The sequence below is a fragment of the Lagopus muta genome, chromosome 4, assembly GCF_023343835.1.
Source record: "Lagopus muta isolate bLagMut1 chromosome 4, bLagMut1 primary, whole genome shotgun sequence".
Lineage (NCBI taxonomy): Eukaryota > Metazoa > Chordata > Aves > Galliformes > Phasianidae > Lagopus > Lagopus muta.
Window position 1 is genome coordinate 49,833,506 of NC_064436.1, and position 22,061 is coordinate 49,855,566.

General features: G+C 40.7%; 2 protein-coding genes and 1 long non-coding RNA gene across 8 annotated transcripts; 2 read left to right on the top strand and 1 right to left on the bottom strand.

Annotated features, from left to right (window-relative positions):
* Window positions 1-206: 206 nt before the first annotated feature.
* On the top strand, window positions 207-7,624 carry LOC125692112 (toll-like receptor 1). Of its 6 annotated transcripts, XM_048942222.1 has the most exons (3): window positions 207-1,376; window positions 2,753-2,766; window positions 4,271-7,624. In XM_048942222.1, the coding sequence occupies exon 3, from the start codon at window positions 4,327-4,329 to the stop codon at window positions 6,283-6,285; it is 1,959 nt and encodes a 652-aa protein (XP_048798179.1). In that variant the 5' UTR covers window positions 207-1,376; window positions 2,753-2,766; window positions 4,271-4,326; the 3' UTR covers window positions 6,286-7,624. The 6 variants fall into 6 exon arrangements, with proteins under 6 accessions (XP_048798179.1, XP_048798178.1, XP_048798177.1 ...); XM_048942221.1 differs by lacking the exon at window positions 2,753-2,766 and having other exon boundaries at window positions 207-1,891; XM_048942220.1 differs by having other exon boundaries at window positions 1,755-7,623.
* Window positions 7,625-8,939: 1,315 nt separating this feature from the next.
* Window positions 8,940-13,091, bottom strand: LOC125692113 (uncharacterized). The gene is made up of 3 exons (XR_007376472.1): window positions 12,843-13,091; window positions 11,112-11,254; window positions 8,940-9,045 (listed from the first exon to the last, which is right to left on the bottom strand). It is a non-coding gene; the product is annotated as an uncharacterized LOC125692113 (long non-coding RNA).
* A 287-nt stretch (window positions 13,092-13,378) lies between these two features.
* LOC125692111 (toll-like receptor 1) lies at window positions 13,379-19,148 on the top strand. Its single transcript, XM_048942215.1, has 2 exons — window positions 13,379-13,807; window positions 15,849-19,148. Exon 2 carries the CDS (start codon window positions 15,936-15,938, stop codon window positions 18,390-18,392), a length of 2,457 nt encoding a protein of 818 aa, XP_048798172.1. The 5' UTR covers window positions 13,379-13,807; window positions 15,849-15,935; the 3' UTR covers window positions 18,393-19,148.
* Window positions 19,149-22,061: the final 2,913 nt, after the last annotated feature.

A 22,061-nucleotide genomic window follows, 5' to 3' on the forward strand; every position in this document is an offset into this window, starting at 1 on the left:
GAAGTGTTGCGAGCACCACCGAGTGCAGCCACTGGGCTGTAATCCGTCTGTTTATTTACTTGTTCACGGAAAGTTTGATCCTTCCTCAAAACAAAGATGATGGAAGTGAGTGGCTGCAGAGTTAAACAACGGCGGCCGCTCGGAGGCGTGCCCGCAAACTTCCAGCAGTGCCCCTCACGGCTTTTCCTCTTTTTTTATTTTTTCCTGCCTCCTCTTAGGGCAAAGCGTGCCCTTTCGCTGCGATCAGGGTTCATTGCCGCGTCGCTTCTGCCGCCAGACTTCCTTTTCTGAATAAAGTTATTCTCTGTTGCCCCAGGAAGCATAACACATCCTATGAATCACTGAGGAGGGCCTCTATGGGAGGCCACAAAACAAACACGATTTCTCGGAGGGTTGCTTCACAGCTAGGGATAGAGCCGCGTGACCGACGCCCTTACCAAGCAGATCTCTGACGCTTCCCGTGAAGGTGGCTGACAGCAGGACGAACGCCTGTATCGCTAAGGCACGCACTGATTTCTGAGGAGTTTCAGTGAGACTACAATTAACGGGGCGTGCTGGGCACTCTGGTGCCTTTCACATTAATGCAGTAGATGTATTCATTGAGAGCTCTGGAGTAATCCTGAGGGTTTGCCTCTGCTTTTTAATGGTATCTGCGGAAGAGTAAAGCGTTGTCTTAGGAAGAATTCTAATGGATAAAGCTCGGCGGCTGAAGATGGCTTTTTCCTCATCATGTAATATAATTTGGACTATGAAACGGATCTTAAAGTGCCAGTTTGCAGATTCTGTATAAGTCCATGCACGTTTTAGAAATGGAAGACGGTATTAATGAATCTTGTCATAGAAAGTTGTTTGTTAAGGATGAATTAACATTATAAATGTGTGTGTATGCCTGTGGGCTAGAAGGGTGTGTTAGTTTCTTGAACTGCTGACTGACTTGTTTGAATTTAGCACTTGCGTTTTACAGTAAGTTTTCTTTTTCTTTCACTTGCCGATAATGAATTTCACTTGTATTTTTTTCTCTGCAGTGATGTCGCAAATGGTTTTTGCAACAAAAAGTTAATATGGGAAAGGAGCAGTAAGGATGGAACCTCTCTCCTCCACCCTGGATTTCACTGAAGTTTGTTATCTCTCTAAGTTGAGTGCTGTTGCCTTCTAAAAGGGCCCTTGATAGGTTTCAGAGAAAAATCACAGAATCATAGAGATTGGAAGGGATCTCTGAAAAATACTTGCCCTTTAGTGAATATAGAATTTTAAAGAAAAGATGGAAGGACACAAATTCGTTGTGTGACTCAATCTGATTACATTTATCAAGGCACAGAATTATGCATAACATTTGGGCAACGTATTCATCTTCTTCTAGTGATTGCACGAGAGTGGTAAGTATGAGAGCTAATGGCATGCAATTCATAGTAAAATGCTTATTTTTCTGTTTAATGTATGCTTAAACATATCTTAGTAGAATGTATGCAGAGCTCAGACTATGCCAGTGGCAGTAACAGGCCCTAATTTATGGAACAGTTCTTACATGTTAACTGAGAATATGTCTGATTCTGTACTCATTAGAGTGATATGTTTGCATGTTCAGTTTGTTGTGCTGTTACATTCCAAAACAGGAGTGCATGTTTGGTACGACTGAAGGCTTGTAAGATTATATCTTTTCAGATAGGAGCAGGCAATAGCATGGCTTGTAAGTAACAGTATCACGAAGTGTCACTTATAAATCAGATTTGAATACTCTTGTCTGTAATCAACAGTTATGGAGAAAGAGCTGAGGAGTACCACCATAAGGCTTATCAGCACGAGAATGAGAGTATGAATTTTTTGTACTCTGCCGTGTGCTGTTGGTCCTGTCTTTCCCTTTCTTTTGTGGATTACTTCTTTTCACTTGAAGGTGAGAAAGGAAGAATGGCATATGGAATCTGCTGCAAAATGAGAAAGTAATATTAAAAATGATTTCCTTTGCTTACTGAATCACCAAAATGCTGAATCGTGCATACACTGTAGCATGCTATGCCAAAAAGGAAGATGAGTTCCTCGGTTAAACCATATTTAGACCTTCCTAAGATGGAATTTCTAACTAATGTTACATGGAAATACAGAGAGGCTGGTATGTGTCTTTGCCAGGACAATAACACAAGTGCTTGGGCATTCAGTACTCAATTTGTTCTTCTGTTTTAATTCAAAAGTTCCATGTCCACTATTTAACTCAGTTACAACACTGCTGGAATGGGAGAGAGATTCTTCTTTTACCCTTAACTGGGAATTAAAATAAGGCAAATAATGCTTTTAAAAACCAGCTTTGATAATAACTTGTCAATTAATAAGTAGAGCTAAGTGAAAAAAAAAAGATCAGTGTAATACAAAGACCTTGATCACTATTAAGAGATGGAGATGTTTGAACTCTGGTGTCAAACTTGCTCAAAAGAAGTGCCTACTTTTGTATTAATGTGATGAAGAAAGAAAACTGGTAAAGATACTGAGGTTGTTTTTGGTTTTTTTTTCCTGCTTACCTTACCACAAAGCATGAAAACACCCAGTCAAATAACAACTAAATAATGGGGAAGTTATATTAGTGCTGTATGTGAAAAAACATCTGGAGAAACAGAAATGTTATTTCTCAAACTGTCAATAGATGGCACAAACAAGTTTTATAAAAAGTGTGGGTGTTTTAAAGTACTGTTACAGAAAAGGATAGAATTACAGGAAGTTTTCTCTTTGTCTTTTCCTGAACACCTTTTCTGCTTTTTATGAGAGCGGGGATTTCAGGTAAGAAAGTTCTGTTTTTTATTGAATTTATGCTTTTTCTAGTTAGCTAAACAGCCTACTTTTATATTCTGCATCTTATTTGAAATTAGACCACGTTTTTCATAAAAATTTATTAGCAGATGTATGATAAGCATGTGGGTAAAAAATGAGAGTGAATGGTTTTTTTGGTCAGTATATTTGTCCAGAGAAGCTGGCCAAATAGCATTCTTTTTGTATTTGTACCACAGTCATAGTGAAGGGGGTCACAGTGTTATAACTGAAGTAGTTTTCTTACAGTTAAAATTAGGTCTAACTGATAGTATGTTTCATTGTTATGAAAGATACTTTTAGCACCTGAGTTTTGTGATACTGATAACTTTCAAAGTACGTGTCTTTATACTTAATGATCATAGCTTAATGCATTCTGTGTTATTTCTTACGTGGAAGTTATCACTTTATACTGAGTTCTTATAGGACGAACTCTTCAAATCCCAGTTTTGATCTCTCTTTAAACAACAGGACAGGTTCTCCCCGTGAATTTGATTTCCGTAGTCTACTGAATTGCTTATCTGCATGTATCTTGCAAGCACTGTGTTTGTCAAGTTTAAGGATTTTAAGATACACTTTGAACGAAAGAAAGACGTTACTACAAAGTATGATTTCTTCCATGCCACTCCCATTACTCCATTAGGAGTAATGTTCCCCAAGCAGTCAAAAGGACGAACTAGAGAGTGGTGATTATTTTTTGTTCTCTGCACTTGCCCAAATGTGTTTTGAGGGCTAAGATGGTGAAATTGAATGTAATTTTTCAAAAGGAAATTTGGAAAAAGGCTGGACAAGTTATGCTGTGCTGCCTTGTTATGTCTTGACAGTTTTCAAGTCTAGTTTCATGCATTCTCTACAGAAGTAGAAATTAGTGGGCTGCCAGCTGTTTTAGTGTTGAGATATCTTAATATGGGCTGTGTGATGTCGAAAACGTGCATTGTAGGCCCAGTAGTGCAATTCTAAGAAAGCCTGTGGAATGGTTAATGGTACAGAGGTTATATTCCTCCAATGAATGGCAGCTATTACTGTCTCATTGTAGAGTCATTATGAGTTCTGTTTCAGTGTAGGTTTTGTAGATGCAAGTGTATGTTTAAAAAAAGTCTGCTGAGTCTAGTTCATATCCTTTAATAGAGGATGACCATACTGACCTCAAATGTTGTACTTTACTGTCAGAGTGTCCTGGAGTTTTGAGGAGCCTATGTAGTACATTGAATGACAGCAGTAATTCCATAAGTAAGCAGGAAAAATCAACACCTCTGAAATCAGGTACATTTTGAAAGAAGCAGACTTTTTATTAAACATGGCAGATTTTGCCAAATAGAAATTACAGTAGTCACTTAATAAAGTCTTTCCTGAGACAGTAAGTCCCTTCATTGTTCTCTGAGTCCAAGGGAGAGATAGCAAATTGGAACCTTAAAAAAATCAATCTCAATGATACCTATTGAATAGCTGCTTAATGATATAACTGTTGTTGTTGCAGGATTAGAACAGATGGATGTATAAGTATTGAGCATCTCCAAGGAACCATAAAGCAGTATGGCAGAGAACATGAAGTATCTCAGGAACTTTTTTATTTACAACTGTCTGTTTGCACTCACTTTTTGGAACAATATTGGCCTGGCTATGAAAAATGAACTCTTTACATCTGTTCCTAACAATTTTCTACAAGATGGTTTGGGCAAAAAAAACTTCAGCCTTCTACCCTCATATACAAGTAATCATCAGTCTGAAGCTAATTTTGGTTGGGTTGTGATAGAAAATACTACGGAAAGCCTATCATTGTCAGAAATCACAAAAGACAATGTACAAAACTTAATAACTTTAATATCTAATTTTAGAAAAGGCTCCAGGCTACAAAATCTGACACTGACGAATATGTCAGTGTACTGGGAAGCTCTTATTGAAGTACTCCAGACAGTATGGCACTCATCCATTGAATACTTTAGTATCACCAACTTAATACAACTGGGGAACGTCGTAAGTTCTCGCTTCGACTATTCAGATACTTCCATGAAAGCACTTGCACTGAATAAGGTTTTAGTCACAGATCTATACTTTTCACAGGATGACATTTATAACATATTTGCAAACATGAACATCGAAGCCTTGACAATAGCTGATTCTGAGTTAATTCACATGGTATGTCCTTCATCTGACAGTCCTTTTAGGTATGTAAATTTCGCAAAGAATGATTTAACAGATCTGCTTTTTCAGAACTGTGACAAACTAATTCAACTGGAGACATTTATTTTGAAAAGGAATAAATTTGAGAGCCTTTCCAAGGTGAGCTTCATGACCAGCCGTATGAAATCACTGAGGTATCTGGACATGAGCAGCAACTTGCTGCGTAACAGTGGAGCTGAGAAGCGCTGCCAGTGGACTGATTCTCTGTCAGAGCTGGACCTGTCCTCCAACCAGCTGACAGAATCTGTGTTTGAGTGCTTGCCCGTTCATATCAGCAAACTGGACCTACAAAACAACCAGATTGCCAGCGTCCCCAAGGGGATTGTTGAGCTGCAGTCCTTGAAGGAGCTGAACCTGGCATCCAACAGGCTGGCCGACCTGCCAGGGTGCAGGGCCTTTGCGGGCCTGGAGATCCTGAACATAGAGAGGAATTTGATCCTCACGCCAAGTGCCGACTTCTTTGAGAGCTGCCCGAGCGTGAAGGAGCTGCAAGCTGGGCAAAACCCGTTCAAGTGTTCGTGTGAGCTGCAGGACTTCCTGCGCCTGGAAAGGCGGTCTGGGGGCAAGCTGTCCGGCTGGCCGGAGGCATACGTGTGCAAGTACCCAGAAGACCTGAGCGGCACGCAGCTGAAGGACTTCCACCTGACCGAGCTGGCCTGCAACACCACTCTGCTGCTCGTGACAGCTCTGCTGCTGACGCTGGTGCTGGTGGCTGTGGTGGCCTTCCTGTGCATCTACCTGGATGTGCCGTGGTACGTGCGGATGCTGTGGCAGTGGACGCGGACGAAGCGGAGAGCTTGGCATGGCTGCCCCGAGCAGCGGGAAGCCGTTCTGCAGTTCCACGCCTTCATTTCGTACAGCGAACGCGATTCGTTGTGGGTGAAGAACGAGCTGATCCCCAACCTGGAGAAGGGGGAGGGCTGCATCCAGCTGTGTCAGCACGAGAGGAACTTCATCCCTGGCAAAAGCATCGTGGAGAATATCATCAACTGCATTGAGAAGAGCTACAAGTCCATCTTTGTGCTGTCCCCCAACTTTGTGCAGAGCGAGTGGTGTCACTACGAGCTGTACTTTGCCCATCACAAGTTGTTTAGTGAGAACTCCGACAGTTTGATCCTGATCTTGCTGGAGCCGATCCCTCCATATGTTATCCCTGCGAGGTACCACAAGCTGAAGGCTCTCATGGCAAAGAGAACCTACCTGGAGTGGCCAAAGGAGAGGAGTAAGCGTGCCCTTTTCTGGGCCAACCTGAGGGCAGCTATTAGCATTAATCTGTCAATGCCTGTTGAACAGAACAGAACAGAAGTATGAAGAAAGATATTAAAAGTCTTTATAATGCAGTATCTTCTTCTCCTTGAATTTTGTTTTTTTGTTTTTTAACCAATAAATACTTCATGATTTTCATTGATTTTCAATATGTTTCACTTTGTATTATAAAACTTTGTTTCTACATAGTTGCTTATGCTTTGTCACTATATGAAAAATTCAGCCCGGTTTACTGCAACTCACTTGAAATGGGCACAATGATAGCTTTTGGGTATGGATTTTGATTCCATGCTTGAAATATTGTAATACTGGTTCTCTCAAGAGAATGAAATCTGAAGCAGTCATGTAGAAGAGTGCCTGAATTGCTGGTGACTTAGGAGATCTACATTAATCACAAAGTTTCGACATCTTGGTCATAGGACTTCACATCAAAATTAATTTGCAAGGAGAAAAATTATGCATCCTGTGAAGATGTCTAGAAGTTCAGCATTTGAGATTGTTCCTGGGTGATGTTTTCTCAGACTGTGAAATTTACAGCATGGGACCCAGGTGTAGGACTGTGAATATCTAGCACAAGGGGACAGGCACGGTCAGAAAAGAGGACTGGATGAGGAAAGAAGAGGGATTTTTTCCTTAAAAAGAAAAGAGATGGATGAGCTAGTTTTCCTTTTCATGTTTGCTGCCAAGAAGTAATAGCGACTGGACAGAGTTGTAATTCCCATGCTGTGATAGGCTCCTGGTATCATCGTGATCCGAAGAGTTCTCTTGATGAAGGAAACTAAGAAGGTATCACAAGAATTGCCTTCATTATCAGTGGCTGCATCTGGAGAAACTTTTGACTTCTCTACCTCCTCCTTTTCTTTAGCTTTATACTTTTATTTTTTCCCATACATGTATCTCATTTTATGCTTATTATCACAACAATGTGATCTCCTTCTATGATGAGATGATCTGCGTAGTAGATGAGAGAAAGGCTGTGGATGTGATTTTTACGTAGATTTTAGTGAAGTGTTTGACACTGTTTCCCAGAGTATTCTGGAGAGGTTGGCTGCTCATGGCTTGGACAGAAGCATGGTTTGCGGGGTGAAGATCTGGCTGGATGACCAGGCTCCAAGGGTCACAGTGACTGGAGCTCATTCCACTTGGTGCCTGCTCACCAGTTGCATTCCCAGGGCTCAGTGTTGGAGCCAGTTTTGTTTCATGTTTTTGTCTGTGATCTGGATGAGGGGATTGAGTGTACCCTCAGTACGTTCATAGATTACACTGAGGCAGAATTGTAATACTGCTTCATGCTAGGAAAGCTCTGTGGAGAGATCTGGACAGGCTGAATCAATGAGCTGAGTCTAATCTCATGCCATCAGCAAGACTCAGTGTACACAGAGGCAAGTTAACATTCATCAGCTTAATAGACATTACTGGGGACAGCTGGACAGTCTGTCTTCACCAAGTTATCATTACCACCTGTGGCTAACCGATATAGTGTCCACCCTGGGATTACCCCCAGCAGATACTGGTGGCAGCAGGCTTGCAAGGTGTCTGCTAGTCATCATTATTACCATGGCCATATATATATTAACATCTGGAGACAATAAAGCATCACATATCAGGATAGTCAAGGCCATTTACAGGAAGCAAGGAGCCTTAGTTAAAGCTACTGAGCAGTTTCTCACAAACAAGTTTCTTCTGCATACAGAAGCTAGAGGCAGTTTACTTGTATTCTCAAGCTAACATTAGCTCTTCCTCATGGGCTATTTGCCTGATCAGGCTGTGATCTGCTTCTTTTCTCCACAAAGGCTCTAAAGGACATGGTTTACGCATAGGACTTGGTAAGTCAAGCTGAAACTTGGACTTGATCTTGAAGGTCTTTTCCAACATCGATGATTCCGTGATTCTAAGAATCTGTTGTTTATAGTGGAAGCAGTATCTTTTGCAGCACAGCTATGCCTTCCTAATCAGAAAGGCAGTAACCTGTCAGAGACTGAGTATTGGGAGGACGACTGATAAGACCCTCAATATGTGGAATCAGAAGAACAAATTTGCTGTCCTGTATAGGAGTACTGCAGGCCACTTTACCTGTATTTTTGGTGTTTTGTCTTCAAGAAAACATAGCTGGATTCCAACAAACATTCACAACTGCTGAAGATCATCATGTTTCCTCTTTGTCCCTAGAAGGACAAGTGTTTGCCATCTTGAATATTAGACTTAGATGATCAAATATCAGGAAATTATAGTTTCCAAAAAATTTTGTTAAAATTTTCGTAGAAAAAAAGAAGATATATTGAAATGAAATCCTTTTTGAATGTCTGCATTTTCATCACCTTCCATCTTCAATTATTATTTGCAAAATATTTTGTGACTTTTTAAATGAGGTCTGAGCAGGCTGAGATCTCTTGGTTTGAAATCAAGAACTATGAACAACTCTCTAAGGATTTGTAGGGCAAGACCAAATTTGAAGCTTTTATGTCTTGTTCCATTTAGCCTCAAAATTAATACAACAAACCTACTACCAAATTGCAAGCATTTCATTCAGGAATGTGGAACAAGATATTTTCTGTACATCCTCCATCCCCTCCAACTAGTGCTTCAGTGTATGACTCATATAATCTTCAGGCAACTGAAGATGAACAGCCTTAGCATGATTTGCCCATTTCATTTGCAGCTTCAAAAGCTTCAGAGTTTTAGTCAGCAGTCACTGAAACCAAGAATTCAGTTGGCTTCTTCTGTTGGCTGGCGGAGGGGGGAATGTCCTCGGAAAGTGCAGAATGAGCTTGGAGTCCTTCGTGCTGCTCAGATGAGAGCACACACCTGATGTTGGAAAATATATCTTTTAGGAGTGGAAGATTTTAGCTGGGGTTTGCTTACCATTTTGAAAAGAACTTGTGAACTAGATACACCTCTGGCAAGACAGCTGATGTGATCAAACCAAAATATGTAATTACCGTCTGTAATATATGTCCTATATCCTTGAGTGAATAGTGTTGGAAAAGGAGGCTTGTGATAAGAGTGGAGAAATATTAAATCTGGTACTTTGAAATCAGAAGTTCTCATACTGTTATGCTCTTGTCCATGCTGTGTGTTAGATAACTGGCAAAACAGCTGCACATGCTGTGAATTGCTGCATCTAGCTTCTCAGGTTCTGCAGGGGAGAAGATTTCTCTAGGGATATATCAGGATATTCCTAACAATTATTTTAGCCTGTGCCATACTCTGAAAACTTTATATAAAAACAGTTTCAGTCCAAGAAGAATGTTTTCACATGCGTAGGGCCATGTGTTGACCCCACATCACCCTCTCTGCTGGCACTAATATCTTTGCATTTGGGGAGCTAACTGCCCTTTTCCATGCACATAAGTTATGTGTATTTGTGGCTGGTTTTACACAGAAAGCTGTAACTAATGCACTCCACATATCAGAAAAGGGTGTATGTAAATATATTCTGATATCAGATACCATATCAGCAGATTCCTGGCATTTGGCTAGTCATCACAGTGACTAGCGGGAATGCTATTTCATTTGTTGCTATTATTACATTAATATCAACAGAGAGAACTGATAACATAGGACTTCACCCTTCAAAACCCAGGAAGTGTGCAGAATGAAGCAAATAAGATTTTACATATGTTTAATTTGTGTGTACAGGGCAAACCAAACCACAACAGAATGGAAGTCAGGAAGCACTTGGGGGCTGCCCTGCTGAGAGCTCAGCTATTTTTTGTCTTAGAAACATTACTAAGCATCATCACTGAAGCTCAACTGCAGCAAATTAGACCAAGGAAAAGTGCTTGAGAGGGAAAAGGGGGATTCAATGGGATATGAGGCCCCACCTGGAGTACTGTGTCCAGGTGTGGAGCCCTCAGTACAAGAAAGACATTGAGATTTTGGAAAGGGTCCAGAGAAGGGCGACTAAGATGATCAGGGGGCTGGAGCACCTCCCCTATGAGGACAGGCTGAGGGAGTTGGGCTTGTTCAGCCTGGAGAAGAGAAGGCTGCGGGGTGACCTCATTGCAGCCTATCAATACCTGAAGGGAACCTACACCCAGGAGGGGAGTAAACTCTTCAAAAGGGCTGACAACAGCAGGACTAGGGGAAATGGTTTTAAGTTGAAGGAGGGAAGATTTAGGGTGGATGTTAGGGGGAAGTTCTTTACTAGGAGAGTGGTTAGGCCCTGGAACGGGCTGCCCAGGGAGGTTGTGGATGCCCCGTCCTTGGACGTGTTTAAGGCCAGGTTGGACGGGGTCCTGGGCAACCTGATCTGAATGTGTATGTTTGGTGGCCCTGCTAGGCAGGGGGGTTGGAACTACATGATCCTTGGGGTCCCTTCCAACCCGGGTGATTCTGTGATTCTGTGATGAGGCATTCTGCTGAATGGAAGGTTTAAAGCCCATCCCAAAACCAATTTTTTTACTCAGTGTTTCAGGTTAATACATTTTTTTTTTCCTTTCAGCAACCTTAACCAAAAGTTCCTGTAATGATCATGTTCAGTCAGTCACTGCTTATTTGAGGGGAAGCAGTACTGACAAACCAATAAATGAGAAAGCTCTGTTTTCTACAAGGTGGATCTTCATTATGGGGAACACAGTTTGACTTCCATGCTTTGTTCCTTGTATCTGTCTATGCCCAAACAACATAGGCTTGGGCATTAAATGCAGCAATATCACAGTTTGACTTGTGGTGGCATTAGCATTCAGTTTGCCACAATGACACATGGGAGTAAGTTATGACAATGAAAGAGCTGCCACTGAAATTAAGGTCCTTGATATGAACATCAACCTAGCTACTAACAACTTCTAAGAATTGTATTAACATTTAGTAAATGCTTGGATGAGTCCAACTGCTTTGACTATGTTTTAACTCAGTGCTTTGCAAGTTACCTTTAGCAGTTCCCATTGGAGAGATTTGTCAATCATTCAGGGACAGCACCAATCCTAAGTAGCCTCTGAAATCCAGCTGAGTGTAGCTGCTGTTCCTCTCTAGTTTAGTAAATACAGTACGTAGGCAGAAGTGTGAAATGCACCTTGAGGAAGATTGGTTGGAAGATTGCTCATTGGTAATATCAGTTACAAAAACAAAATAAAAACACACCAGAAAATAGCAGCAGCATAAACTTCAGAAATACAATGAGATATCTGTGTGAGTAAGGGTATGTTCAGGACAAAGGATAGTATTTAGCTGCTGCAGTCAAAATGCATGGACAGAAATACACTGCTTTCTTTTCATATCATGTAAAATGACTTAATCAGTAAACAGAAACCACCCTCAAACAAAGCTTTCCTGAATGCATTAGGAAAAATAACATCATGCACTGCCCTTAAGGAATTAACAGAAGTATTTAGGAGTGTTGGTTTTATTTTAACAACTCTTTCCACAATTTTCCTTATGGTACAAATTTCTCTAATTTAAAAACAGTTTTAAGCGTACCTTAAGGTCTGATAAAGAAGGATGGAGAGGAAATTAAATATATTACAAATAAAGATGTAGGTACCTTTAGCACCTTTGTGTATACTGGAGTAAATTTGGAAGAAAGCTGACAATGTTTTTGATTTTGTTTACACAACAAAGATTTTTCTGCCAGTAATTACACTGGCAGGAAAATTGGCATTAGTTTGCAGAATGTTGTTCTTAATTTGATTAGGATTATGATGCTCTGTCAACAAGAGCCTTAGTCTATTCATTTTCATCTCTTAATGTTCACCAATGGCAACTTCTCCTTTAAGATGAAAAAAAGACAGTATCAGGTGACAATCAAACTCTTGCTGCTTATTGCGAAGCACTCATGATCTGCAGTCTTGTCTGGGGAAACAGATGGCTCAGGGTGTTACGTGCAATGAGTTACTCAGATCCACTGCACTGGGGACAGCAGAATGCTTTACTGCCATCAGGATTCAGCACAACAGTCCTTCTCACCAATCTTAAAATAAAAGACAAATTTTCTTCTAGCAAAGCAAAAAGGTTACATTCTTCTTTATAAAACTGAAAAAGTAATTGTAAAAGAGAAGTTTAGAAGGATTCTACTGCAAACTTCAAGTATATCTGGCACCAGTTGTTAGAATAAATTTTCATACTTGTCAGCTTTCTTCAGCTGAATGCTTTCTTGCATTTAAATCTTCTTCAAGGTGCTGTTTTATTGTGGGGCATAAGCTCTAAACTGAGTCCAGAATCAGTAATGATGCTCTGGTTTGCTTATACTTGAAGAATTCATTACATACTTCACGAATTTAATCTTAGAATCATTAAGATGAAATGAATCTTCATTTATTTTACTCAGCTTCTTTCTTGCTAATTAACCTTACTGAAGCATGTTAAATTAGTTTGGAGGCTCAGGGGAATCGTGTGTTTTCAGTTATTCTGACTCTGAAGTAGACTGATTCTGCTCTGTTGATTTGCTCACTAGGCTCTCACCCCTTTTCAAACCGTTAATTGGATGACCGCTCTATTGGATTTCTCCATCACTAGATTACCTTCTATTGCTTTATTCTTCATGACTGTCCTACAGCTTTCATGTTTGTACAACCAATGAATGTGCAGATGCTATAATTATGAGATGCACCAGAGAGCTTAGCTGCACAGCTATTACACCAAAGCAGAAAAGGTAGGATGCTTACCCATATCCTGGGCTCACTTATGAAATTCCAGCACAGCGGATCTTCAGAAGAGATCCCTCCCCTCAGTAGTAAGCCCTTAAATGGCTCTAGGAGAGGTGCAGCCAGGCTCCACCCCTTCCGGCAGCACAGGAGAATTGCCTTCACCTGTGCTCCCAGGGCTGACTCATTGCTCACCTCAGGTGCTCAGTCAGAGGTTCAGGCTGTGATTCAGCAGTCCCCCTGTGCTGTCACATAGGCAGGTTTTTTTTGTGGTGTTTTTTTTTTTTTACAGTACTTTTGAATTAAAATACAACATGGGGTTTACCTGGTTTAAACATCTAAGCCATATTGAATGTAAAGGTGACTGACCTGTAAAAGTTTTGAATTGTGTTGGTTTACCCAGCAATATTTTTTGAGATCTAAGCTTCTAAGTCTGCTAATGTGCAACAATACTTAATGTGCCTGCTGTGGAAAACAACTCAGAGGGGTAGAGATCTGGCAAGGGTTTTGATGTGAAGTGCAGTTGTCTGTAAAAGTTCTGCTTCCTCTTTTCTGTGCATGCAAAAGAGGAGATGCAGTTGATATGCTGTGTAACCAACAGAAATGGACAACGTTAAAAATGCAGAAATATTTACATAACCTTACTTTGGAGAACAGCAGAAAGACTTATTTCCTCCTAAACCATACAGATAATTAAATGTTGCAGAAGCAGAAGTACTTTGAGTTTGGATTGTTAAAAATTTCCTTTCATTATGCTCTTAATACCTGCGTTGCAGGGAAATTTTATTATTACTTAGCATTATGCAGCCTCCAAATAAAAGCCCGTTCTTCTTATTTCCTGGCATAGCAGTCAAGGGACAAGCATCTTGTGTGAGATTCTCCAGCTTGAAGATTACATGTTTGAAAACCTGTTCTGAGGTTGTTAACTGAGTATGCAGCAGGCGATTGCTGGCTCTTCACTCAGAAATAAATTCAATCCATAAAAGGTGGGTGATATTCTCTGCTTTGTTTACTTCTTTTCTTTTGTTATATGTCTTGTGGTATCTACCAGATCTCAGGTGCTCGTGCTTCTTCTGCCTTTTGAAATTTCTGTGAAATTGCTCAATTTTATCTTGAATTTCAACACAGAAGAAAGAAAGAATTGGTACGGCAATTTTGTTTCTCAACAAATTCTAATTCAATACCATTCTTTAATAGTGTTGGATGGGTTACTGCTGATCTTAATATTTTTCCATCAGACAAATCTGCTTTATTCTTTATGTTTGGCACACTTTGGGGTTATACTGTGTGGGCTGTCCTTTTTTGCAGTGTATAGAAAAGTATACACTGTAAATTTAAACTCGTACTAGCAGAGCATGGACCAGAGGATGTTTTCCTTTTTTTTTCTCTCTTCAGAAAAATATCTTGCTTTTTTCCTTACTCAGCAGCTCCCCAAAGTTTCTTTGATTCAAGAAGTTTTTTGCCAGCCTGGACTCTGACAAACAAGATCAGCTACTCTTTGAAGAAATCTGGGTCCTTGTCTTGGTTCTTCTTCTAAGTTATATTGTACTTTGGCCAACAAGTTCAGCTCCATTTAAGATCTCTGTGGTCAGATACCCTAGCACAGCTTTCTGAAGACTGAATTCAGCTTCTCAATTGAATTTTACATGGATTTTGTAGAGGTAGCCTTACACTTTAATGATTCATTATTTTAGTGCTCCTGGTGAAGTTAATTACATATCTTTTTGCTTTAGTTTTCTGAAAGAAAATTTGATGAAGCTTTGCAGGAGATTCAAAAGGGAAGGAATGACTTTTGATATCAGGCAAACAAGTTATTAGCGACCAACACCTAGAACTAAAAATAAAAGAATGAACATTTAGTTTTTATTAATAAAATATTTCCTAATTGCCTAGGGGAATAATTTAAAAACCTTTTTTTTTCCCTAAATAAAACTATTGGAGGAAAAAAAAAACAAGACACTTTCCCTCCTGAAAGTTTCAGTCATTCGTACTTCTGGGTGTCTGCCTATTGCATCTGTGTTTTCTGTATCATCCTGTCTTGACACAAGAGTAATGCCCAGCGCATATTTTTTCATAATATGACTGATGCCTTTCCATCTTTGTAGATTGCTGATAGGCTTGACCATTTATTCATTTCACTGGACCATTTTCCATAGCCACAAAAATTTTCCTCCCTGGTTTGATCTTTAGAATTAGAATCATTGTCTCTCATCCTAGATGAGAGCCCCTAAAGAGACTGTTTAGTTGTCAACTATGGGATAGTTTGAAAAATAGAGGAAATTTCTTAGGACACTATGAAGTCTTGGAATCTTTTGAAGGAATCTTTATAGGGAGTCTTCAGGTACGCTGTAACTTTCCTGTTAGTATGCTTTCAGATTGGCATTACCATATTCACATAAATTACGGTAAAATTCCTCAAGCTTCTTGGCTTACTGAAAAAAAAGACACATCTTTGTGTTTCACTGGGGTGCTTCTTTGAGGGTTTGCATGGCCATATCTTCGCTCTCTGGGATGTGAAGAATATCCTTTTGCTCTTTTGAGTAAAGATGTTTCTTTTGCACTGGTTCCTGTGGGAGTCAATGGGACTTTTGAAGGTTTGCCTCAAGTGTGTCTGGACACGGAGCACAGGGAAAAAGCACGTGCGAGGCTTGCTGTGTTCTCCTTTACTCCCAAACATATTACAAAATCAAAGAATCCTTAGAGTTGGAGGGGACTTTTAAAGGTCATGTAAAGGTCTCCAAATTGATATCTATTTGTATAATTTCTGAAGATAATTAAGAAATTCTTTAACATCTCTGTATTTTTCAGACATACCACCAATAGTTCTCCTGCCATTATATAAAAATTTGTCTCTACTTAACTCAGAAGATCAAAAACTGGAATTTTTGATAATTTTTTTGGTAATGTCTTACAGAAAATATGCAAAAATATTTTTAATTATGTAGTTTTTGTATTTTATTTTAGTTGAATTTACTGTTTATTACAATTCAAAAAAATCAGGAAAATCTATGTATTTTCTTCTCATAGGTTGGACTCCTTACTGAGGTATATTGAACAGAAAACATACATGCTTTTGCGTTTCTCTGAAGAACCAAGAAAATTCTGAGACACATAATGGGATCTCTTACAAGTATCTATGTCTTTGCTTGTGTGTTTTTATCCATATTTTGGAATAATATCCAGTCAACTGTGGAAAATAAAATCACTGCAAACTATTCAGGACATCTACTAACTAAAGTTCCAAAAAACATTCCAGTCCATACTCATGTATTAGATTTATCACATAATAGGATCTCTGAAATTACTAACTTGGAATTTATTTCTCTTCCTGACCTTCAAGTATTAAATCTTTCTCATAATCTAATTACAGAGCTTGACTTCAGTGTCTTCATATTTAATCAAGATTTAGAATACTTGGATTTATCTCACAATAACATTTGGACAGCTTACTGTCAAATGCTCGCACGTCTTAGACATTTAGATCTTTCTTTCAACAAGTTCACTGTCTTGCCAATCTGTCAGGAATTTGAGATCATGTTTCATTTGGAATACCTAGGATTAAGTGCCATGATGATACGAAGGTCAGACTTCAGATATGTGACACATTTGCAGCTGAACACTGTCTTCCTAACCTTAGAAGACTTTTCTCTGTATGAGCCTCTAAGTTTAACAGCTTTAAATACAAGGAACCTTCACATTGTTTTTGCAGCAGACCAAAACTTCAACTTTTCCCTCTTATATGACGGAATGAGCACTTCAGAGAAGTTAAAAATATTTAATTTAAGATACACCTTGGGCCACAAAGATTTTCCCTCCCCTTCTTTAGAGCTTCTGAAGAACATCAAAGCAACAGAGCTAATGCTTGACACTGTGGACTTAGAATGGACGGTCATTCTGCAAATCTTTCTGCTAGTTTGGGACTCAACTGTGGAGCACTTAACTGTGAGAAATTTGATTTATCGGGGACCAGTGGTAGAGCTCACTGAATATAAATTTGTATCCTATTTAAGACCTCTGGAACAATTTCTCTCTTTGGGTGGCTCCATGAAAGCACTAACTTTGGAGCGTGTTCGAAATAAGTTGTACTATTTCAACCAGGAGATTGTGTACAGATTGTTTTCAGAGTTGAATATTGATAATTTGACAATACATGATGCATGTATGCCACACATGCTTTGCCCCCAAAAAACAAGCTCATTTCAGTATATAAATTTTTCCCGCAATGCCCTGACAGATGAATTGTTCCAGAATTGTGACACTCTGATAAATTTAAAATTACTTATTTTGAATAGGAATAAATTTAAGAGCCTTTCCAAGGTGAGCTTCATGACCAGCCGTATGAAATCACTGAGGTATCTGGACATGAGCAGCAACTTGCTGCGTAACAGTGGAGCTGAGAAGCGCTGCCAGTGGACTGATTCTCTGTCAGAGCTGGACCTGTCCTCCAACCAGCTGACAGAATCTGTGTTTGAGTGCTTGCCCGTTCGTATCAGCAAACTGGACCTACAAAACAACCAGATTGCCAGCGTCCCCAAGGGGATTGCTGAGCTGCAGTCCTTGAAGGAGCTGAACCTGGCATCCAACAGGCTGGCCGACCTGCCAGGGTGCAGGGCCTTTGCGGGCCTGGAGATCCTGAACATAGAGAGGAATTTGATCCTCACGCCAAGTGCCGACTTCTTTGAGAGCTGCCCGAGCGTGAAGGAGCTGCAAGCTGGGCAAAACCCGTTCAAGTGTTCGTGTGAGCTGCAGGACTTCCTGCGCCTGGAAAGGCGGTCTGGGGGCAAGCTGTCCGGCTGGCCGGAGGCGTACGTGTGCAAGTACCCAGAAGACCTGAGCGGCACGCAGCTGAAGGACTTCCACCTGACCGAGCTGGCCTGCAACACCACTCTGCTGCTCGTGACAGCTCTGCTGCTGACGCTGGTGCTGGTGGCTGTGGTGGCCTTCCTGTGCATCTACCTGGATGTGCCGTGGTACGTGCGGATGCTGTGGCAGTGGACGCGGACGAAGCGGAGAGCTTGGCACGGCTGCCCCGAGCAGCGGGAAGCCGCTCTGCAGTTCCACGCCTTCATTTCGTACAGCGAACGCGATTCGTTGTGGGTGAAGAACGAGCTGATCCCCAACCTGGAGAAGGGGGAGGGCTGCATCCAGCTGTGTCAGCACGAGAGGAACTTCATCCCTGGCAAAAGCATCGTGGAGAATATCATCAACTGCATTGAGAAGAGCTACAAGTCCATCTTTGTGCTGTCCCCCAACTTTGTGCAGAGCGAGTGGTGTCACTACGAGCTGTACTTTGCCCATCACAAGTTGTTTAGTGAGAACTCCGACAGTTTGATCCTGATCTTGCTGGAGCCGATCCCTCCATATGTTATCCCTGCGAGGTACCACAAGCTGAAGGCTCTCATGGCAAAGAGAACCTACCTGGAGTGGCCGAAGGAGAGGAGTAAGCGTGCCCTTTTCTGGGCCAACCTGAGGGCAGCTATTCACATTAAGCTGCCAACATCCTTTGAAACAGATGAGGAGCAAAATGACATCACATCTACTAGTAGTATGACCCAACGTCTGATTAAGTGACTTGACTATCTTGCAGTATTTTTCACTAATCAGAGTTTTGTAGGTTTGTTGTTTTTTTTTTTTTTTAACAGTATTTTTACATTCTCACCTAAAACACTGGTAAGCCTTCCTAAATTTCTGTTACTTATTTTACTTGTGCAAGTAGTCAGAAGTTTTGTTATTATCACATAAAGAGTGAGAGAGAAATTTTGCTAGTGACTGCACTTTTTTTTTTTTTTTTACTCAAGTTGCTTTAATTTTGGATGTATCCCATTGATTCCAACTCTATTTGAAAGTAAAAGATACTCATTAATTCAGTGCTGTCAGGAATATTAAGGTCATGGCCTTATCTTTGCTCTGACGAAGATGTTGTGGAGTAAATGTGGTAGGGATCTACTTCCTTTAGATCTAACTAAATTGTGCAAACAAGAAGAAAATTCTTGTTTATAACCATTTGTATGCCAGTATAATAGATGTCAAGGGTACAGTATCTCTACAACTTCAGACCTGTCTTTTAATTACCCCAGGTTTATATTCATTTCTGGCAAGCTTTTCCCTTAGTCAGAGACATAAACCATCCTGGGTAAAAGCTGGAAGTTGGAGCCATAATACCTGTTTAATATCCATCATACTTCGCTATGCCCTAATTGCCATTTGCCTAGATTTACCCATTAAGTAATGATTTCATGGAATTCACCACTGGTATTCTTCAAAATAACAGTTAACTTCTGAATTTATGATTTTTAATACTATTAAAATATTATTGTTTTGACTGTATTCATATGAAGCTGTATGGTGTTATTTTGCATTTTTTCTGAACTACAGTTATATATATCTCAATCATATTTTCTTATCATGAGCTCTTTCACCTTTGAGGGCAAGAAAACAGGAAAAAAATGCCTCAGTCTATTACAATTTGATTACAAAAAGTTCTCTCAGTTGCATCACTGTCATTCTTCTGTTAAATTACAAAATAAAACTTCTCTCTCTCTCTGCAGCTGTTATAAAGTAGTTTTGTAGGTATTTAGAGTATGTCACATGGTAGTATTGCAGGAAAACCCCTATTATTTATAGAAAGTTGGTAACACTGCACGTGAACAATAGGAAGCAGAACTTGCACAACCATTGAGAAAGAGCTGCATTACCAGAACTGTCACTGAATTAGGTCATTTCTCGTTTAATCTCAGAAGACTGATATTTTGGGTTAAATCCCTTGTTATCTCTAGGAGACATCTAATCACTTCTTATGTGTGACTTTAATTTGATAACCTAATACATGTTTCATTTTTTTGTGTTCTTAACCTTCCTGCTGTGGTATGTCTGGTGGCCAGGAGTTGCACAGTTGCCTTCCCCAATTGGTGGAAGTGAGAGGCCCTTGGCTGCTGCATGTGAAGTGGGTGAGCCAGATGGAGGACGTGATCCCTCTCACCTGCTGCTAACCCTGCAGTGGGAGCTGGAGGATGCTGTGGCTGACAAGCAGGTTGTCTGGGGAATGGAGCTGTTTAGGTGCACCATAGGGCCTGCAGGATTTCATGAGGGGAAGACCTTGCCCTGACCTGTGTGTCACCTCATGGAAACCTCTGAGCAGCCCAGGCAGCAGGCACCAAGGGCTGCCAGATTCACAGCAGCGACATCCAGTGAGGCTGCAGCCAGGAGTTGCAGCTAGAGGTGCTGTGTGTCCTCAGCAGGTTTTCTCCACTTGCACAGCCTCACTACGTGCAGACTGTTCACTTCCGCAGTAACACTGCTGTTAAGCAGCTGCCTGGCTCAGCCTTAGTGGCTGCTTCATGATGGCTACAGCCAGAGTCTGTCGATGATTGAGGGTCTGAAAAGCTGCCCAGCTCTCAGATGCGTAAGGACTTGTTCAGAAATACAGGCCAATGCATTGAGCTGGTCATGGGCTTTGCAGCCTTTACCTCTCCTGGGCTCATCTGAGCTTTGCAGCCCAGAACACTACCAGAAATCCTCCTAAAATGCCCTTCTCTAAACCTTTATAGTCTAAGGGTATAAAGAGCATTTGTATTTTGCACAAATCTTGCTACAAGTACACATGCTGTTCCTGTTCACTAGATGAGAAAAGAGGAAGTAAAATTTCTCAAGTCAGACTTTCCAATGTCCATAGATTTTACTCAGCAAGATTTCTAATTTTTTTTTTTAATTATTATTTTATTTTTTTTTAAATGTGCATTCGTAGGGATGTTTCTTGTAGAGTTTTCAAACCATACAGCATACAGGACGTGAATAGTTGGTTGAAATGTTGAAAAACAGCCATAGTAATGTCTGTATTTATAAAACTGTTTTCAAGAACTTCCCTCACTGAAATCACAGGACTGAAAGCATAATGAGAACAACACCTTGTACTGATTTTGTTAATGTTTGGACAGACCAGAATTTTAACTTTAAAGGGTGTGTTGAATGCATTTTCATGTCTGAAAAGCACAAAATCCATCTTGAAACCTTCCACATATTTCTGCATGTCATGAGATCAGACTCTGACAGAAAATAAGGCAGAAGTAAGAACTTTGTTTCTTAATTGTGAGTGAAAAAATATTTTCTTAAAGTGCATTCCAGAAGGCCCTTGACAAACTTGAAAAGTGGGCTCATGTGAACCTGATGAGGTTCAACTTAACAAAATGGAAGGTTTTGCACTTGGGTTGGAGCAGTCCCAGGTATGTATACTGGAAGAACTCCTTGAGAGAGGGACCTGGGAGTCCTAGAGGATGAAAAACTAAACATGAAACAGTAGCATGCTCTTTAGTTGGAAGGCCAATTGTAACATAGGCTCCATCATAAGAGAAGTGGCCAGCAGAGGCTGGGAGGCAATTGTCACTCTCTACTTTGCCCTCATGATTCTCCATCTACAGTACTGCATTCAGGTCTGGGACCCCCCAATACAGGAAAGACATGGAGAGTGTCCAGGGAAAGGCCACAGAGATAATCAGAGTGCTAGAGCACTTCTCCTATGTAGACAGACTGAGGGAGCTGGGCTTGTCTAGCCTGATGCAACACAGCAACATAAAGCAATGACTGCAGAATAGCAAGGTTCTAAGCTGCAACAAGAACTTGCTCCGATAAAATAGCTATGGTCACAGGAAAAAAAATATCAGCTTACCTTCAGAAGACCTCAGGTATGCAGTTCACCAGCAAGAGGCCTTTACCTCACTGCCAACCTTAAATGAGATCTGGGAAGGGGTGGATTCTGGCTCCATCATTTCCATTCACCAGGTGCACTGCATCCTGCCTTCCTACCAGGTGCTCAATCACTGTTTCAAGCAGTGACTTAACGTTTCTGCTACACTGGGAGAAGAGAAGGGTGGGGGGAGACCTCACTGCAGACTTCCAGTATTTAAAAGGGGATTATAAACAGAAGGGGAATCAACTTTTCACAAGGGTACATAGTGATAGGACAAGGGGGAATGGTTTTAAGTTCAAGGAGGGAAGGTTTCGATTTTACATAGGGAGAAAGTTCTTTACTATGAGAATGATGGAACAGGCTGCCCAGAGAAGCTGTGGATGCCCTGTCCCTGGAGGTGTTGAGGACATGGTTGGATGGGGCCCTGGGAGCCTGATCTTGTACCACATCTGGAGGTTGTTGGCGTGGCATGCAGCAAGAGTGCTGAAACTCGATAATCCTTGGGGTCCCTTCCAACCCAAGTGATCCTATGAGTCTTGTCAGCTTAAATTTGCTAT